Source organism: Physella acuta, unplaced genomic scaffold, assembly GCF_028476545.2.
Source record: "Physella acuta isolate Inbredline_101_S28 unplaced genomic scaffold, ASM2847654v3 ptg000466l, whole genome shotgun sequence".
In the NCBI taxonomy this organism is placed as follows: Eukaryota; Metazoa; Mollusca; class Gastropoda; family Physidae; genus Physella; species Physella acuta.
Genome location: NW_026731985.1, coordinates 719,183 through 739,160, shown reverse-complemented (window position 1 = coordinate 739,160; position 19,978 = coordinate 719,183). Strand labels below are relative to the sequence as shown.

The window sequence follows — 19,978 nt, the reverse complement described above, 5'->3', positions numbered from 1 at the left end:
CACATTATTTGGTTTATTATATTTTGTCTTGTTGCTGAATGAAGTTGGGAGTCAGCATGGGCATTCCACAACAAGCTTGCTTGAAAATTTTGCAGGTTTAGCAAGGGTTTTCACAATTTTTCTGCCACTAGTCAGTAATATATATTTTTATTAGCCTGATTTGTAGGTTAGCATGTTGAAAAAATAAAACCTCAACACATTTTATTAAGTGAAGTGTGTCAAAAACATTTATAGTTAATACTTTTGTAAACAATCGTACTAAACTTGAATTAAATCTTGCTTAGTATGTGATGAAAAATCCAACAATGAAAAACCAAAGTTGCAAACTGGTCCGTTTCACATTAGTGTGTTTTTCATAACAGATTTACAGCTTTAAGCATCTACTGCTGCCTAGATAAATCTGCAGATTAGTATTACAAACCTTGCCTATCTTTTTACAATATTAAATATTAAGAGATATTTCTGTGTTGAGGTGATGAAGGCAAGATGTGGACCACAGTTTGTCATCTGACATTTTTCATACTTCAGATTTTTTAAAATTTATTTTCTTGAATCATTTATTTGGAGGGTAGATTTTATTTGTCCAGCTGTTTTTTGTTTAGGGATGTAAGCTAACGTTGAGGGTGGTTTTATTTCCTAGAGCTTTTAGGTGCAACTATTGGATCTATACATTTTTTAAATATGAAATATCAGAAAGTATTACTTTTCTTTGTATACTGTTACTTACACCTTGATGTATAGATTTGGCAGCCCAGAAAAAGTTTACTTAATATTGGTGTAAATTTCACCCATTGAATTATCCTAGTACAAAATGTCATTTGGGAATGGGGTGGCTTCCTTATATTAAATTTTGAAGTAAGGTAAGCATGTTCCTGAATTAGCATTTTTCCCTTGAACTTAATTGTTTGCAGTCTTATTTTAATCCTGCAATGAAATCACAAATGTGTAGTTGGCAAAATGGATGTGCTTGTATTAAAATAGGGCTTAAAAAGGAATGGCCATTGTTGTACTTAGTTGAGTGTTTAGCAAGTAAAGTACAATATAAAATTTTTCTCAAACTTAAGTAAGCTACCCATAATAGCTTCTTGTGTTCATTGATCCTTTGTATTTGAAATCTGGCATGACTAGTAAGTACAGTTGTAGGTTTTTATGGTTTAAATTAGCTGACACTTTGTACATTAATGCAGTATTGGAATAGTAGTCTCCCTTATAACAGACCAGGGTTGCTATCTAGGATTGAAACTGCTTCTATAAATCTGATTGTTGTAAAATTCAGAAGTAGCAGTAGTACTAGTAAATGTAGTAAACCAATTTTCCCTTGACTTAGATTATGCTTTAAAAGAGCTTTTACAATTAAACAGTTTCTGGATAATTTACAAAAATCAACTCTTATAGCCCACAATGAAAAAGTGTTAGCTGGGTATGAATTGAGGGAGTACATTGTGGCTTACACACTAAAGTAATAAAATTGAAAATACATTGAGATTTAATTATGATGCATTTCACACAATTTGATGAATGTTTTATGTTCTTAATAGTGCATCATATTAACATGTCAGCTTTTATAGGTAGTTAATAAGTATATTTTTGACTATTTTAGCATTTCTTATGAATTAGTTCACTTAACAGTCACTACACTGTTCAGTATGTAATAATGATGACCTGAGGTGTAATTTAAATGTATTCACAAGAATAAAGCTTACCAGTAATATTTTTTGCAAAATTTACTTACTTCTATTAAACCTTTTTATACTATCTTTATCTCAAATTTGTTAACATCTTAGTTTGAACTCGTTAAAAAAATAAATTAAGCTTTATTTATATTAATATTATGGTTTGTAATTTTCAAGCTTGAATTATTGCTCTTCTTTTTGGTATATATAACTAAACGATTCTTTGTCTTGTTTGTTAAAAAACCTATGCTAAGCCTTGTAATCAAAATATGTCTATTGGAAAGCAGCCCAGTCAGAGGTGGATGACATTAAAGATAATATTCTTTAAATTATGTGTCATTCTCCTGGCTAAGGCTGTTTGCCATGGACGCAGTCAACAATATATACAAGGAGCTGCACGATTCTCAGTCAATTCTGGAATAAAAATGAGAACCTGAAAAATGTTGTCAAGGAATAACAAATAATGGTGTTTTACACTTATTTTCTCTGCCTTGCTGATTATTTGAATAGTATTAAGTTTGTTCAGTTATAATATATAAGCAATTAGGTAGGTCACTTTAACATGGTAGATGTAAAAAGGGTCATTTGATTTTTGGCAGTTCACTTCATTCATGATAAATATTGTCACTTGATTTGTAGTTGAAGTAGATATTGTTGTAGATCACTTGATTTATACTAGATTTAGATCATCAGTTTTTTTGTAAAAGTTGTTGGTCACATGTTTGATGGTCGATGGGCTGTCTTTTACTATGTGGTAGAAGAGTTTGGGCTACCTTTAATTTGTGATAGACGAAGTTGTAGTATTTAATTTGTGGTAGATGAGGTTAGGCTACTTTAATAGATTATGTTGTACAGTTTTTACTTTGTGGTAGAAGAGGTTGGGATATCTTTAATTTGTGATAGACAAGATGTAGTCTTTAATTTGTGGTATATGATGTTGTACAGTATTTAATTTGTAGTAGATGAGGTTGGGCTAAATTTAATTTGTGGTAGATGTGATTGGGCTACCTTTAATTTGTGGTAGATGAGGATGGGCTACCTTTCATTTGTAGTAGATGAGGATGGGCTACCTTTCATTTGTGGTAGATGATGTTGTAGTCTATAATTTGTGGTAGATAAAATTGTAGTCTTTAATTTGTGGTAGATGAGGTTGGGCTACCTTAAATTTATGGTAGATGATGTTGTAGTCTTTAATTTGTGGTAGATGAAATTGTAGTCTTTAATTTGTGGTAGATGAGGTTGGGCTACCTTAAATTTGTGGTAGATGATGTTGTAGTCTTTAATTTGTGGTAGATGAGGATGGGTTACCTTTAATTTGTGGAAGATGAGGTTGGGCTACCTTTCATTTGTAGTAGATGAGGCTGGGCTACCTTTAATTTGTGGTAGATGAGGTTGGACTACCTTTCATTTGTGGTAGATGAGGCTGGGCTACCTTTAATTTGTGGTAGATGAGGTTGGGCTACCTTTCATTTGTGGTAGATGATGTTGTAGTCTATAATTTGTGGTAGATGAGGCTGGGCTACCTTTAATTTGTGGTAGATGATGTTGTAGTCTATAATTTGTGGTAGATGAGGCTGGGCTACCTTTAATTTGTGGTAGATGAGGTTGGGCTACCTTTCATTTGTGGTAGATGAGGATGGGCTACCTTTCATTTGTGGTAGATGAGGATGGGCTACCTTTCATTTGTGGTAGATGATAATGGGCTACCTTTCATTTGTGGTAGATGATGTTGCTGTCTTTAATTTGTGGTAGATGATGTTGAGCTTTAATTTCTGGTAGATGATGTTGTAGTCTTTAAATTGTGGTAGATGATGTAGTCTTTAATTTGTGGTGGATGAGGGTTGACCATCTTTATTTTGTAGCAGATGATGTCAGGCTGTTTCTAATTGGTTGTAATGTTAAGTTGTAGTTTTTATTCTTTAAGGGAACATTTTGTTGATTGAGAAATTTAAAAGTGAAAGTCTGTGAGGTTTATTATTTTGTGAGATCTGTGTATTTTTTGAAAATGTATTTCTGCTAAGATATTTGCTTATTTTTGTGAACAAGATGTTGAAGTTGTGGTACAATTTAAAACAACATAACAAACAATATTTCACACAAATTAGATTTTATTTTGGTCACTGAGCGTTTATACAATTGTTTCAGTATGTATTATATATATCAGAAAAAAATACAACACCACATTACTCAGTAACAGTGTACAGCTAAATAAAATAATCACAATTTTTAATGGTATGAATGTTCTAGATGAAAGCTAAAAAGGACCAAAAATTGAAAAAGTATGTAAAAGGCTTATATTTAGAAATGTAAATAATTTCCTTTATTTATTGACTATTGTGTTATTTGGAAAAAGGTATTATATCTAATCTTGATGTGAACTACTGTTCATTTTTATAGTTCACTCAGACATACACTTTTTTAAATTACCAGTGTAATTTTTTTTTCACCTGTAATCCCAACACTGTCAGACAATAAACGTGATAACTTTTTTACACTGACAAAACCTGTTGCTATGTTTTTCTTCAACCCTTGTATTAAATAGTTATGTGTTTGATAAATTTTGGCTTCTGGTTGCCCTCCAACTTTGGCTTGGTGTGAAAGGATGAGTTCAGGGCTGTGACATGTTTCCCACTGAAGACAGTTGTTGTTAGTTTAGGAATACCTGTCTCATGGTACAGATCACTGTCAGAGACAAAAAAAGTTGAAAATAGTTTTGTTAAATAAATACAACAAGGTGATGGTAGGTTAGGGCAGTGAATGTTACGTAGTATTCAAAGGTATAAATTAAAAAAAATGAAACTAGGGAATTATCTAGAAGTTTTTGGGTGTGAACAATGTATCTAATCTTAAACCGGGTACATGTTTTATTTAACAATATCAACATAGCTAGAAAACTAGAGTGGCCAGTTTTTTTTTTTACTTGTTATATCTCTGTGTTATAAAAAAAGTCAAGGAAAATGTATAACATCCACTACAGCTGATCACTAAATGATTATGGTTGAGAAGTCATTTTCATAATAAACTAGCCAAGTCACAAACACCTCCACACTCTAAGTACCAAAGTCAATCATCTCTACATTCAAATTACTAAGATCCGTAGCTCCACATTCTAAGAATTAAAGTCAATGACATCCACATTCTAAGAATTAAAGTCAATCACCTCCACATTCTAACAATTCAAGTCAATTACTTCCACATTATTCCAAACTTAGCATGTTGGTAATTTCAATACAGAAAGACAACTTACTTGCTGTTATATGTTGGGTGGATTCTTGATGCATCAATAGATATTTCTTGTTTTTGTTTGGCTTCCTGTTAAATAATGTACATCAATTTTAACAAACTACATATTGCTTTTCATAGAGTAACATATACAACTTCAATAGTTGCTGAAAAACACTTATATTCTTTTTGTTCACATTCAATACAATTGTATTTTATTTTTGTGTAGCCTGTATTAGAAAATAGTGTGAATTATTATTATGTAAATTAGATTTTTTTCCAGTGTTCAATCTGTTTTATTATATTAAATGTATTAAGTTTAAAGCAATTCAAATTAGCTTAGCATTTTGAGAGGTAAATTTATTTATTGACCCCCATCTGGGTAGAAAATGTATTAGCCTTACCTTAAGCGAATTGAAGTTTGATGTTCTAGCCACAAACTCTGTGAAATCTGCTATAGCTTTTTCTTTCTGCCTTTGGTTTTCTCTAATCTAAAAAACAGAGGAAAGAAGTGAATTATAAGATTCATAACCACTAGTATTCGTAGTAATCAATTAAAATATATTTACTGTAGTGGTGTTTACCCATCAATTTTAGTATAGCCTACCTCTGCATAAAATTCTTGCTCCTCCAATACATCCTGATTTTTCTGAGCCTCCACAAGTTCCTGTTGAGTTGTGGACACAATCATAGCCCTTTCTTCTATAGCTCTGGAAATGGCTTCTAACGCCTCTTGATCTGGGGTCACTGGGCGCACATTTTCTGCCTGCAGTTCTTGAATAGTCTCTGACCATACCTCACCCATTTTAAAGTCCAGATACTTCTCTAGAATCACAATCGCATTTCATTCTATTACACAATTGGGCTTCTATGTTAGTTCATAACAGTTTAAGAAAAAGAAAGTTGTAAAAATTTTTAAATTTAACTGTTGTGTTGTGCAAGTAAGTTAAGGTAACTTAGATAACATTCAACATACCAATAACTGCTACACAACAAAAACTGATAACATTCAACATACCAATAATTGACACAACAAACACTGATAACATTCAACATACCAATAAATATGACACAACAAACACTGATAACATTCAACATACCAATAAATGTGACACAACAAAAACTGATAACATTCAACATACCAATATAACTGACTCAACAAACACTGATAACATTCAACATACCAATAACTGCGACACAACACTGATAACATTCAACATACCATTAACAGCTTCACAACACACACTGATAACATTCAACATACCAATAAATGTGACACAACAAAAACTGATAACATTCAACATACCAATATAACTGACTCAACAGACACTGATAACATTCAACGTACCAATAACTGCGACACAACACTGATAACATTCAACATACCATTAACAGCTTCACAACACACACTGATAACATTCAACATACAAATAAGTGACACAACAAACACTGATAACATTGAACATACCAATAACTGTGATTGTGACATGATCCTCCACAGTGAGCCCCAGCAGGTCACTGAAGCCAGTTTTACAGAAGATAGAATAAACTTTGGCCCTCATATTTTCCCCAACATCCGCTATGGCTGGGCTTACGTTGGATGCTGGAAGTGGCTTGGTCCCTATTTCAGCTTGTATGGCTCCCATCAATGGTTGACGTACATCTGTTACAGAACAGCAACAAAATATTAGGGAAATACAAAATAAAAGAGGTGAGCCTATATTTCCTAAAATGACACTTAATGTTAAAAGCTTTACCATTTATACTATAATATAGCATGTTCCTTTACTTGCAAAAGTATTAAATTTATTTAATCTAAACCATAAATTTCAGTAGTATTTTTTAGCAGTAAATAAAGTTAATCATAGATTCTAAAAGTTGAAGCTTTGTTTTTTTAATACCAAAAATGGCTCCTTGGTTATCCCTTTTAACTCCAATCTCATTCTCCTCATGTCGCCAAATCTGGCACAAGAGATGTGCAGCAGTGCACCCAGTCTTGCCTCTCCATGCCAGGATGTGGTTGACTGTCTTAGGGTTTTCACACAAATCAAGTAGACACCCAAGGATGACATTGTGCATGCTCTTTGGACATACCTAAAAATATTATAACAGCGTTAGTTAAATGAAGGAGGCTCATATTAAACTGTAAGTTATATTAAAAACAGGTAAATGAATGAAAGCTAATTCATTGTTATATTTACTTGTATAAGTCAAGATTCACAAGACAATAAATTAAACCAATCTCCTGACAAGTAAATTTGATAGTCTTGTATTTGTAACCTTTAGTTTCCACTTTACATATGCAATAGCATTAGTTTTGTATTTATAAACTTTAGTTTACAGACAATATCAGATTTACCTCCAATAAATCAAACAGCAGGAAGACACCCTCTTTTTCCAAGAAATAATCTTCTGTGATGAAACATCCAACAATACAGCACCTGAACAAATATAACTTTGATGATTATAATCAGACAAATTCAACTACATCTGTTTTACATTTATAAATGTTACTCATTTTCATGAGTTTGAAGTTTTTCAATGAGCTAATTATTTGTTTACATTTGTAGAGATTAATTTAAAATAAGTTGGAAGTATATATATGTAGACCAATCTATTATAAAGTAATATGAATTTATGTTTGTTATATCTGACAACAGAACTGTAAAAGTCGATTTTTTTTTATTCAGGTTTTTCTATAAATAGTTCTTGTAAATAAAAAATTCTATCTGTCAATCACTTTTAAAATTTTAAACAAGTTCAATCTTAATATTCATATATTCTAAGTTTTAGTCATACAATACTTGATGAGCCAAAAAGGTAAATGAAGGTGTTAAGCAGTGATTGACCAAAACAGTATGATTTATTATCATATTAATTAAAGTGACAATATATTCTATACTCAGTAAACAGGGTTGAACTGATTGGGTAGGCACATTAGAAGATGATAAGTTGCCAGATTTAGAAATGTGCCCTACATACCATGTGCAGTCAATAGAAGCTAACAGTAGTTTGTGGTGTCCTAACCCACTGTTTAAAAGTCTAGTATCAGTATGTAGATATCTGATGACTAGTTCCACGCCTTGAATACCAAACAGCTCCTAAAATATTGGTCAGATTCTCTTTAAACAATTATTTTTACCTTTAGCTGAGTGATACTTTTCTTAGTTAAAAAATCTTAAATAAAATAAACCGGTAGTGATCTCCCCTAAACTTTCTCGAATATTCTTATATAAAACAACAGGGGATGGTAACTGGGGATATAGTTATGATCTTTAATCCATTTTAAATACTGAAACTTTTAAAAATAGAATAGAATCTCAGTAAAAAACAATTGCGCACCAAGCGAACGCCTAATAAAGGTGTGTATAATAGTGCGCAATAGTATTAGTGCTTTATAAATTTACATTAGTTTTTTGAGAAATCGGAAGTAGCGTAAAGTACTACTTCCGGTCAACGGAAATTACTCGAAATTTAACAGAAGGTAGAGAATTAGATCTTTTACTTACATGTGAAATTTCATTTATCTATCTGAAATAGTACTCAAGTTATAAGCTTTTGAAAAATTCAAAGTAGAAAAAGTACCACTTCCGGTTATCCGAAATCGCTCAAAAGTTGATACGGATCTACGATTTTGATATAATACTTGTATATGAAATTTCATCAACCTAGCTGTAACGGTACTCAAGTTATCGTGTTTACACACGGACACACACACACACACACACACACACACACACACGGACACACAGACATACGGACAAGATTGCAAAATTATGTTTTTCCGTATCAGTGAGATGTAAAACGTCGAGATTTGCAAAAATCTCGATTTTTTTTTTTTGCACGATTACAAGACTTTCTCTATACTTCGTATATACGAGAAAGTAAAAAATTTGATAAGCAGCTTATGAGTTATTTCCCTTGATTAATGATTTAATACATTTTAGTTGTTTTCTTTATTTATTGCTTCACTTAGTATTTTGAATGGTTTAACTTTAATCTTGAATAGTCTAGATTGTGAGCTGACCTAAGATTTACTGGTTAGTGCAGTATAAATGTTTTAAGTACTAATGCACTTAATCCTATAATTTATATAAATCTTGAAATCTCTTAACAAGGTACAGGAACTGACATTTAAAAAATTCATAGAATATACCTTACAAATTCTTTAAGAAGATATTGTTTTAAACCTAAATGGAATAGATAATAAACTGCTAGCATTTCATAACCAACTCAAAAACTGTCAGCTTCAAATTACATTTCTTTTATCCTCTTTTAATCACTACTTCAACACAATGTGCTCATTATTTATGTTTTACTCATCTAAGATAACAGTGACTTTTTATGTGACAAACAAACCAACAAACATATCTGTAAGAATAAGCCCATACCTTTCTGTGTATGTCTTTCTCACACAGGCATGAGAGAATAAAAAGTATGTCTGTCTGCATCTCAATCTCGATAGCATCATGTTCCTCAATTCTCTGGTTAAATGCAGTATTCAAGACCCCTGTTGAAAACAAAGGCACAGTTTTGAAACATGTTTAATTGTTTTTTCTTATTTTTTTATATATCTAGTGAGATTGAAAGACTAGGAATAAATAATATAAGTGTTGTTTAATGACAAACAATATGATAAATTAAAAGCTACCTTATATTTGTTTTATTAAATGTATCTATGCTAATAGATCTCAGAATAAGCAACATAAGCCTTCTTTTTAATAAAAATCCTGGGAGACCACAGGAGCCAAAATGTTACAACTATTTGCAAAAACTAAAAGTTGATGGAGATCACTTTTCCAGTTGTATTTACTTTGTTAGGTATGTAATTTTTTTTTGAGTATGAGGTTATCTTGCAAAAATGCTGAGTGCAAGTGCAATTCAGAAAATAATTATTCTCAGATTTTTATTCAGTAAAGAAAACTTTAAAATAATTTTTATGCAAATGAAGTAAAAAAGGAAAGAAATAATAAACAGTATTTCAGTGTGGGAAAAATGTGAACATAAAACATGAAATTTCTTAAGATAGGCCTACTTACATTTTGTACATAAAGCTAAAGAGAAGAAATCATATTGACAATCCATCGTATAAGGCTGCTATAAAAATAAAACCAATATCAGAACTCTTCTGTAATTTTTGTACTAGTTTCTTAAAACCTCTAAAAATATTTGCACTGACCTATCATCTGGTTAATGGCGCCCTGATCAGTTAAGTCTTGTAGCAGGTTATCATCTCCCACAGAGACCACAGCGCGCAACAAACGAAGACAATGTCTCATCTGAGCTTTCTTTGTTCCTCTGCCCCCAGTTCCATGGAAGCTGTTACCTTGTCCACTAAATTCTTCTGTTTAAACATAAACCATTTTATCTTCAGTACAGTCAAAAAAGTGAAAGAAACTTTATTTACTGTAGAAAACTTTGAAAATCCTTTATTCTGTTTACTGTTTAAAATTTTGTAGTTTTGCAAAAAAAAAAAAGAAAGAAAAAAGAACCAAAATAATAAATATATTTTAACCCTTTAACTTTAATTCCTTGAATCATTTAAAAATCAATTATCTGCATCACCAGATTATTAGATTATTATCTCGAGCAAAATCTAAATACTTTAAAAACAAGTAATTTCATTTACAAGTAAAATATCGTTAAAAAGAATTATATGTTTAAGTGGGTGGTTTAACCTAACATTACCATTTAAAAGGCAGGTAGTTATCTACAAATATTTTACCACTAAATTAAATAAAGCAGTTCAGACCTGGCCCCACACACCACTCCAGTAACAGAAGCAACCTTGTTGAGCCTTGGCATGTCATGTAGTCCTCTAGCATCAGAGGACAAAGTGTGCACAATGATGCCATGGCGTGAAGCTGGAGTTCTTCAAACTGGGCTGGACTCCAGTCTCGAGGTTCAGCTTTCTGGTCATTAGCCCGGACAAATGAAAACAGGGCCAGCAGCAAATGACCTTCTGACAGAATCTGTGGAAGGTACAAAAAAATTATTAGTTAATTTATCTGATTTCAACACACTTAAATTTAAGTTCTAATTTATTTAGTATTCACACAAATATTTAACAGTATCTATGAAATGTACAAAAAATGATTATACAATCAGTGGCGGAACTAGAAAAAAGGGGCTCCCCCGCAAAGAAAAAATTAGGGCCCCCTATATATATATATATATATATATATATATATATATATATATATATATATATATATATATATATATATATATAGGGTAAAGGAGGGCGTTAAGAGCCACACTTTTTAGCACCTGTACATTTTTAAAGATTTCTACTAATCTAAGAATTTTTTAGTATTGAAAATATGGCAAAATTATTCTAACATATCTTACACAATATAAAAATAATAACAAAGTCTATTAAATATACTTTAAATGGGTTTAATTGAACATTTATTGTCATACCCCCAAAATCAGCATTTGGGGTGAAAGGAGCCGGGCAATGGGGCAATAAGTATTATCTCCTAGTTTAGACTAACTCCGCAATAAAAATAATTAATTTCTACCCCCAAAATAGTTAATGCTGTGTACACACACTTTAACTGATACTAGCTATCACTAGGCCCCAATGGGCCCAGTCTACAATTGATACAATTGCAGGTGTACATAGGGCCTAAGCCCTAAAGTCTAGTAGTTTACAGTAGGCACATTAGTATGCCTAGTGTGTAGCTAGTATACTAGTGTGTAGCTGTCCAGAGTTAACATTCTTGTATGTAAAAAGGGGTGGTACTAATCTGCCTTAATGCTTTCCCCTGATAAGCCATGTGTGCTATATTACATAACATGACATGGAGGTGAGAAATGTTGAGGGGAGAGCAGTTGTACTGGTTTCCCCTTTGTTCTCCTTGCTGGACCCTGAGGGCCATAAATTACATAAGGAGATGCTATCTCTGGTTGGCTGAGATCTAAGAACTAAGTCCATGCTACCTACAAAGAGACAAGTTTTATGGTGGGTTAGATACAGGTGGGGGCTGGGTATCATGAGGGTGAGAAATTGTGAGGGGAGAGCAGTGGTACTGGTTTCCCCTTTTTTTCTCCTTGCTGGACCCTGAGGGCCATAAATTACATAAGGAGATGCTATCTCTGGTTGGCTGAGATATAAGAACTTAGTCCATGTTACCTACAAAGAGATGAAGTTTTAGGGTGGGTTAGATACAGGTGGAGTCTGGCTTTCATGGAGGTAAGAAATTGTGAGGGGAGAGCAGTGGTACTGATTCCTCTTTGGTCTCCACCCTGCTAGACCATGAAGGTCATATATTACATAACATGCCACCCCCCCCCCCCCCCCCCCAGTTTTCTGAGATCTGTAACTGTAATCCATGTTACCTACAAAGAGATGAAGTTTTATAGTTGGCCAGAAACTGGTGGGGGCTGGGTATCATGGGGGTAAGAAATTGTAAGGGGGGAGCAGTGGTATTAATGTGTCTGTTTACTTCCCTGCTGGACCATGAGGGTCATAAATTACATAACATACCACCCCAGATTGGCTGAGACCTAAGAGCATTTATTCCTGTTACCTACAAAGAGATTAGAAGTTTTATGGTTGGTTAGAAACAGGTGGGGGCTGAGTCGGCTGTATTGCCCCTTAGGGGTAATAAGTACTTGTACCATTTTAAAAATTACCTTGCTAACATCAGATGGCTGAATTTTTACTTTTTAGCAGGTTAGAATTGTATTTCTATCATTTAGACACAAGTCTGTTTAACAATTAATACATTTTGTGTTAACTTTTCCTATACCAGTGTCATATTCAGTGGTCTAATAAATGAGAAACTTGCACTTAGGGTTTCAAGAGCCACATAACAGTATCTGTTATAACTTTTATAAACAGGCAAGCTAGTGGACAAAATTAATGTATTCATGTAGATTTAGTTATTATCTAACAAATAAAACCATTATGGTAATGATCAGTCAAGTTTTACTCTGATAATGATAAAAACTTTATAGCATGGTAAAATGGGACAAATGTCGGCCATTTTGTTTTGGCACCAATAATCACTGTGCAAAAAAAATTCACCAAAATAAAACTATTCTAGCCATAGCTATAAAAATAGTGTTAAAATGTACAACAACCAATGTTCTAATACAGGAACAAAGAATGGGCTTGAAAAACTCATTTGGTTTATTACAAAGTAAAGTTTCCTAAGTTATGTCTATTTGGAAAAAAAGTTCACAAAATGGTTTTATTGAGATAAGAAATTTTAGGGAAAGAGCAGTGGGATTAAACCCTGTCTCATCCTCTCCCTATTGGACCAAGTGGGTCATATATTACATAAAATGAATCCTCTGCTTCTCTGTTACCAAAGAACAGCAGTGGTTGTTACCTCAGAAGTAGATTAGCAGTGTTATTGGGGGTTTTGTGGGGGTGGGGTGTTGATTGGGGCTTAATACCACACGGCTCTTAACGCCCTCCTTTACCCTATATATATATATATATATAATCTATTTATATATAAATCTATATATATATAAAATCTATATCCTGAGTAATTAAGTCTACTTCATTGCAATAAATAACCATTCTGAGAAAACAAACCAGACAAATTTAGTCCAAACTCATCTTGGGTTAGAAATAATCATGGCCACTACAATTCATGCTGCTCAAAAATATATAAAGACGTAAGCTTGATTCGAGAATGGTTTCTCGCGTTATGTTTATTTTTTTCATTTTTGGCTTTTACAATATCAATTTTGAAAAAATTGATTTTATAGCTATACCACGGTTTATAACGTCTTATTTAAATAACAATTCAGAGAATCAATTGCTTTTTAATATACATAGTACAAAACTATTTAAATGAGCTTCGTGGGCATACCTATTTTAAAGAAGGGCAGTAAGTCATGGAAGTAGTGTGAATGTTTGCCTACCTTTCAAACTATAGCTCTTGTAGATATTAAAATATTTTTCTACGCAACAATCTCTGCTATAGTAGACCTGTTTTTTTTTATACAAAACCACTTTCAAGATGCATGAAAAACATAATTTTTGAAAAAAAAAACCCATTGTTTTTTGGTCGGAACTGGGCCCCTAAACGTCCTGGGCCCCCCCGCATTGCGGGGTCTGGCGGTATGGTAGTTCCGCCCCTGTATACAATAGTTAATATGATGCTATGGTTATACTCATGTTACTAAAAGAACTCTAAAAGTCAAGACTTCACTACATCATGAACCATGTGGAAAGATGAGATTTCACCACAAAGAATGAAGGACACAAAAAGTGTGAGGCTATTCATGAGTCACTAAAGTAATAATTTTGATTCAATACCATTCAAATACCATTTAGTGGGATGACTTTTTTGGTGCACTATTAAATCTTTGTTTTAAACATATCTAAAAAAAGATGTATGCCAGGTCTATTTGTAAATTAGATGTAATTAAATAATAAATAAAAACTTCACTAAATCAAATGCATTTATATATCTTGTCAAAACAAAAAAACCAAGGATTAAATTATTTTCTTTGATAAACAAACATTCTTACAGAAACAACTGTCCTGTCTTTGCTGAGAACTACTAAAATATTGATGAGTAGTTTACGGAGCTCAAAGTCTTCATGGTTTGTCTGGAGTTTAAGGTGGCGCACAAGAACATTGTGAGATTTCACTGAAAATAGACAGTGCTCATAATCAAACACAAATGGTGAATAATCCTCTCACATTATTTTTTTATTTAGGCTATTTATTTATTTAATAATGTACAAGATGTAAAATACGCTATAAGAAGAAATTACCCTCCTGAAAAGTGGCAAATAGTGTTAACTGCTTGGCAAATCCTGTTTCAACAAAGGGTGCTTGTGGGCATTGATAAGCAACCAGTGTGGCTATCACTAGTAGATCATTCCTTAGTTGCCTGTCATAATGGCTGTATCCTTGGGTCATTTCATACACAAAAGCGTCTCGCAACTGACTAATAAAAAAAAACAAAATCTTGCAGCTTGGGAAACTTATTTACAAGCTTGTAGAAATATAAACCAATACCATTTTAGACTTGATGATATAAAAAAGTAAAAAAAAACAAACATGAAATATAGATCTACATACATGTTGAGAAAAAATATCAAATTTATTTATCAAGCTAATCTGATCATTATTTAATAATTATTCAATTTGTAAAAATAGGCCTATATATTACAAATAAATGTCACTATATTAATTCTCAAACAAGAGAAGATATAATAATAATTTTAACCTCCCAAAAAAAAAAAAGAAAATTAGAGTAATTGATATAGTTTATATCATAGATGTTATAGATGATCACAAGGGAAGATGAAGTAGAACACCTGTTTGTATGACCTTGGCATGTAAATGGATAGTGTAGTCTGTTTTGTGCCCAGCTGCTTTACTTACTCTAATGCCACTAGAGATAGGTGAATTTATGGCTGTCCTATGGTCTTGAGCACTATATATAATTTTTTTGCTTGACTAGTGAAAAGGAATTTACCTGATGCATATTAGGTTGTTGAGTTGGCTGGCAAGCACAGCTGTGTCTCCTTTATCCATCAAGTTCCACAGAATGTCGACTGATCGAAACAAAAGTTGGCCACTAGGGTCAGCATCCATGAGGCGAGAACAAATCCTTCGCCCTCCATCAACATGTAAAATTTGATCACAGTTTTTTGCTACAATTGAAACAAACAATTCCACATTTACCAAAGATTCAAACAGAAAATATTTTTTTTAGCTTGATAAAACATATAATTGGTATAACTCCTTTATTAGATTGAAGATATTTAACTCTAAAAGCAACAACTGCATGTAATTAAAGCTGATTAGTTTCTAACACTGAGAATTGTATCTAATATGATTTATAGCTCACCAGAATTTTTAGAAAAATGCTGTAAGATTTCTAAAACCTTGAGTTTTACAGCCAAATCTGTTTCCAGCAAGGCTAAAGCCTGGTGACAAAAGAAAACTTGACTATATATTTTGTTTTGGGTTCAAACTTACAACTGTCTATAACAAAGTTTTACATATAAATGTTTCTTACTTTTATTAAAGTTTCTGAAATATCGCTGATTTCTATCATCTTGTTATTAAATTTTAAATTAGTTGGTTTCAAGTCTGAAAATAAAATTGATTAAAACTGTATAAACTATCCAGCATTAAATGTTTACATCAGTAAAAAGTCTATGGATGTCAAATAATAAGCAGACTTCCATTTATGTGAACAGTCAGAAGTTGTCTTTAAAATCTGTAAACATCAAACATGTTAAGATAATGAATTAAAATTATGAGACTTACTAATAAATTCTTGCTTGCTTTTGATAGTTGTAAAACTGAGCAATGTGCTGCATATTTGGTTTCTTACTTCAGAACTGGGAATTCTCATCAAGTAGCCTACATAAAAAAAAAACCAATTCCACTTGATGTTACATGATTTAAAAAATTCCCACAAATGTAATCAATCTGAAAATTTTACTTTTAAGTTTTTGTGAACTCTTGAACTAAGTGATAGTGTTCACCTAAATAGACCTACACTGTACGTTGGCAGTTGACTTGTATGTGTGTATGTAGGCGTGGAGTGTACTAGAGTCCACACTGACCAAGCAAGTTAGATGTTCGCACTCTCCCTGATATTAGTGCAGCCAATACAAAACAGTTTTGAAGGAATCATTTTTAAAACTTGAAGTTACAAAAACAAATTTGATTTAAAAACAACTCACCCAGCTGTGATATAGACTCAACCACTATCTGTTCATAAACCAATTCATCTGATGCTTTTTCCATTAAAAATGGGAGGCTACACAGCTTCAGAATTTCTAGAATTGGCTTTTCGTAAACAGGGTTAGCATCTACTCGATCAGCACAAATGTTCAAGATTTTAAAAAGCTGCACCAGATCTTTCATTGGCTGACAATGGGTTAAGTAAAACATGTATTCTAAAAGTTAATGAAGTGTTATTGTAGAGATTTTTTTATGTACGCTGCACAGCAATACCTAGTTACAAAAAAATTTCTTAATGCTCTTTACTCATATTAAGCAAATACATTTCAATTTACATCACAAAGTATAATAAACCGGGAGTGACCTCCCCTAAACTTTCTCGAATATTCTAATATAACACTACGGGGGATGGCAACTCGGGATATAGACTTCTAGACATGATTTTTAATCCATTTTAAATACTCAAATTTTTAAAAATAGAATATAATCTCGTAGAAAAAAGAAATGCACACCAAGTGAACGCTAAATAAAGATGTGCATAATAGTGCGCAATATTATTAGTACTTTATAAATTTACATGCGTTTTTTAAGAAATCGGAAATAGCGTAAATAAGTACTTCCGGTCAACGGAAATTACTCAAAATTTGACAGCAGGTAGCGAATTAGATCTTTTACTTACATATCAAATTTCATTTATCTATCTGAAATAGTACTCAAGTTATAGGCTTTTGAAAAATTCAGAGTAGAAAAAGTACCACTTCCGGTTATCGGAAATCGCTCAAAAGTTGATACGGATCTACGATTTTGATAAAATACTTATATATGAAATTTCATCAACCTAGCTGTAACGGTACTCAAGTGATCGTGTTTACACACGGACACACACACACACACACACAGACATACGGACAAGATTGCAAAATTATGTTTTTCCGTATCAGTGAGATGTAAAACGTCGAGATTTGCAAAAATCTCGATTTTTTTTTTTGGACGATTACAAGACTTTCTCTATACTTCGTATATACGAGAAAGTAAAAATGTATTAAAACTACAAAAAATAAAAATGTAAGGATACAAATCCTTTGGAAAACTGCTTGGTCATTTTGATAAGAGCATGGACATGTCTTTCAAACAGCATCTCCTGAAACATTTAAATTTATGAAAACTATTTGGAAAACCCAACCAATCATTAGGGTTAAGACTGGGTAATCAGCTAATTTTACCATTTAAATTTCATGACATTAAAAAATAATAAATAACATAAAAAGAAAAGACAATTTAGGTTTTGATGTGCATAGGTGTTAGCTGCCTACTTTAACTCACATACTTTTACAGATGAGATGACTAACGACTTTGGTTCATATTAGCAACTTTCCCAAACTCAGACCAGCATTTTTCTAAACCTAAAATCTAATGACTAGGGTATCAGCATTACTATTTATAGAAATATGTGTTATAGATGTTAAACCAGTAGACCTACTTGATAAAAACTGAAAAGCTAATACATACCGAATGTGGATCTGTAAGTAGTTTGACAATTCTTTTGAAGTTGACAGGCTGTTGCTTGCCATCCTATAAAAAAAACATACATAAACTCAATTTGTGTCATTACTTACTAATTTTCTTTTCAAACACTTACTACAATAGTATTTTAGTAGTCATTGCAATACCAAACATTTTTCAGTAATTTTTTTTTTTCAGTAAATCTGATACTAAATACGAGGCCATTCTGTATTGTATATATAGGTGTTTTCTTCTGTGTATATTATGGTGTCAAATTTTGAGTACTGATAATATAATTTAAAAAAATCCAGTACACTCTACTGTGACTAAAGATCATCAAAGCAACATTTTTTAAAAACATTAAAATCTGTAAATCAATAATAGGTCTAAGTCTATAGAAATAAATTATTATTTACAATGTAAATCAAAATCTGTAGACTAGTCAAGTACTATAACGAATAAGACCCAACTAGAATCACTTGCTTTAATTAGTAAATGAAATATGTATGTTTCAGTCAAGACTAGTGTAGTAGACTAAAGTGAGTTCACTCAAGTTTTCTGAAAACAGGGTTCTAATATTACTAATAATAGAAATAATTAGTAATAATAATGTATTATTTCTTACAGTTTAGTTTAGATTTAAAATATTAAATAGCACATTGCTTAGTATTTAATAACCTTTTTTAGCCTACTTAATTTTATTCTAAATTTTAAATGAGGGCATATTTTCTTGGTCTTAGGTCCCTAATAAGGAAATAGTAATTAGGCAAGCAATTACTATTTGCTACTTGAATTTATTAAATTAAAACAGTTTTCTAAAATGCAAAATAATGGCTAAATTAGTTCTCTAACATAGCTTTTTATTATGCACAATTGTGACATACCCCTCCCACTCATTACACACCGTCACAAAAATAGGCACCCCCTCCCCCTTCGAGTGTGATGTCATTTATGGACGACCCCTAATACAATAATAACTTATAAGTAAAACACCTAGTCTACTTTTAACTTTTAAATTATTTTTTTATGCTAATGACTAAATAGTAAAAGTAGATTTAATCTAAATCTAATAATTAATTCTGATAGTTAACAAACTGCAGGCCTACTTTTAACTCTTCTAACAAGTTAGCCTAATTAGTAATTAATTAAAACATATTAGGCCTACTAATTAATACTATACTTAATGTTGATATTTACTTATTTTACTATTAACCCATACCTTTAACTCTAATTCAGTTTAGTATTTATAATATTTTTTATTGATTTTAAAAAGTTAAGAAGTTAGTTGTTTTTATAACTTTAAATTATTTTAATTTTAGCAAACCTCTTTACCTCAACAATCCCCAAATCATTATCTGTGATTATATGTGTAGTAACAACAGGAATGGTCGCTCGTTCTTTTACCGCGTTACTATTAAGCTTTTTAAGGGGATAGTTTGTCTGAACTAACGCCATTTTAATTGAATGTTTACAGATTCATCAAAACAATATCAATTAGCCCAACTCAGTGAACTCCAGATTGTAACAACACAGTCCCCGCCATTTTGGTAAACATATCACTAAGGAAACAATATTGCATTATGGTTTAGTATAACATTGCTAATTTAATGTTTCATATCCACTTTTTTAAGGTCCATTAAGAAACATCGAAATTTAAAGGCTCTAATAATAGATATTTGGGTTGCGATTGTTTTTGTGTGTGTTTGGATTAAAAAGTCTAAAAATACTTAACATAATAGACAACTACGGGACTAATTTTTATTCTACAGACAGGGCAAAAAATGTGTAGTGACTGAAAGAAACAAATCTCTGTAACTCTGTGTAGGTCTACTGCTACCACTAACAAATATTAAATATATATTATGTACCGAACTTATTATAAGTTAATAATGTGTGCATG

At 32.0% G+C, this 19,978-nt stretch overlaps 1 protein-coding gene across 2 annotated transcripts; it reads right to left on the bottom strand.

The window, feature by feature from the left end:
- Nucleotides 1-3,769: 3,769 nt before the first annotated feature.
- Nucleotides 3,770-19,626, bottom strand: LOC131943757 (cilia- and flagella-associated protein 69). 2 transcript variants are annotated; one of them, XM_059304013.1, is made up of 22 exons: nt 19,411-19,626; nt 18,085-18,147; nt 17,651-17,716; nt 16,575-16,761; nt 16,153-16,248; nt 15,899-15,972; nt 15,728-15,806; nt 15,353-15,530; nt 14,643-14,818; nt 14,394-14,515; nt 10,648-10,867; nt 10,075-10,239; nt 9,935-9,949; nt 9,287-9,405; nt 7,878-7,996; nt 7,255-7,336; nt 6,797-6,989; nt 6,364-6,558; nt 5,503-5,720; nt 5,300-5,386; nt 4,921-4,985; nt 3,770-4,355 (listed from the first exon to the last, which is right to left on the bottom strand). In XM_059304013.1, exons 1-22 carry the CDS (start codon nt 19,531-19,533, stop codon nt 4,208-4,210), a joined length of 2,790 nt encoding a protein of 929 aa, XP_059159996.1. In that variant the 5' UTR covers nt 19,534-19,626; the 3' UTR covers nt 3,770-4,207. The 2 variants fall into 2 exon arrangements, with proteins under 2 accessions (XP_059159996.1, XP_059159997.1); XM_059304014.1 differs by lacking the exon at nt 9,935-9,949.
- Between the last annotated feature and the right edge of the window lie 352 nt (nt 19,627-19,978).

Excerpts from the sequence above, each read along its gene's own strand:
- LOC131943757 (XM_059304013.1), bottom strand. The coding sequence starts at position 19,533 with ATGGCGTTAGTTCAGACAAACTATCCCCTTAAAAAGCTTAATAGTAAC. Across the intron at positions 16,249-16,574 it reads TGAGTCTATATCACAGCTGG|GCTACTTGATGAGAATTCCC; the intron begins GTGAGTTGTTTT and ends TTTTTTATGTAG. Across the intron at positions 7,997-9,286 it reads AGAAAGACATACACAGAAAG|GAGCTGTTTGGTATTCAAGG; the intron begins GTATGGGCTTAT and ends CCAATATTTTAG.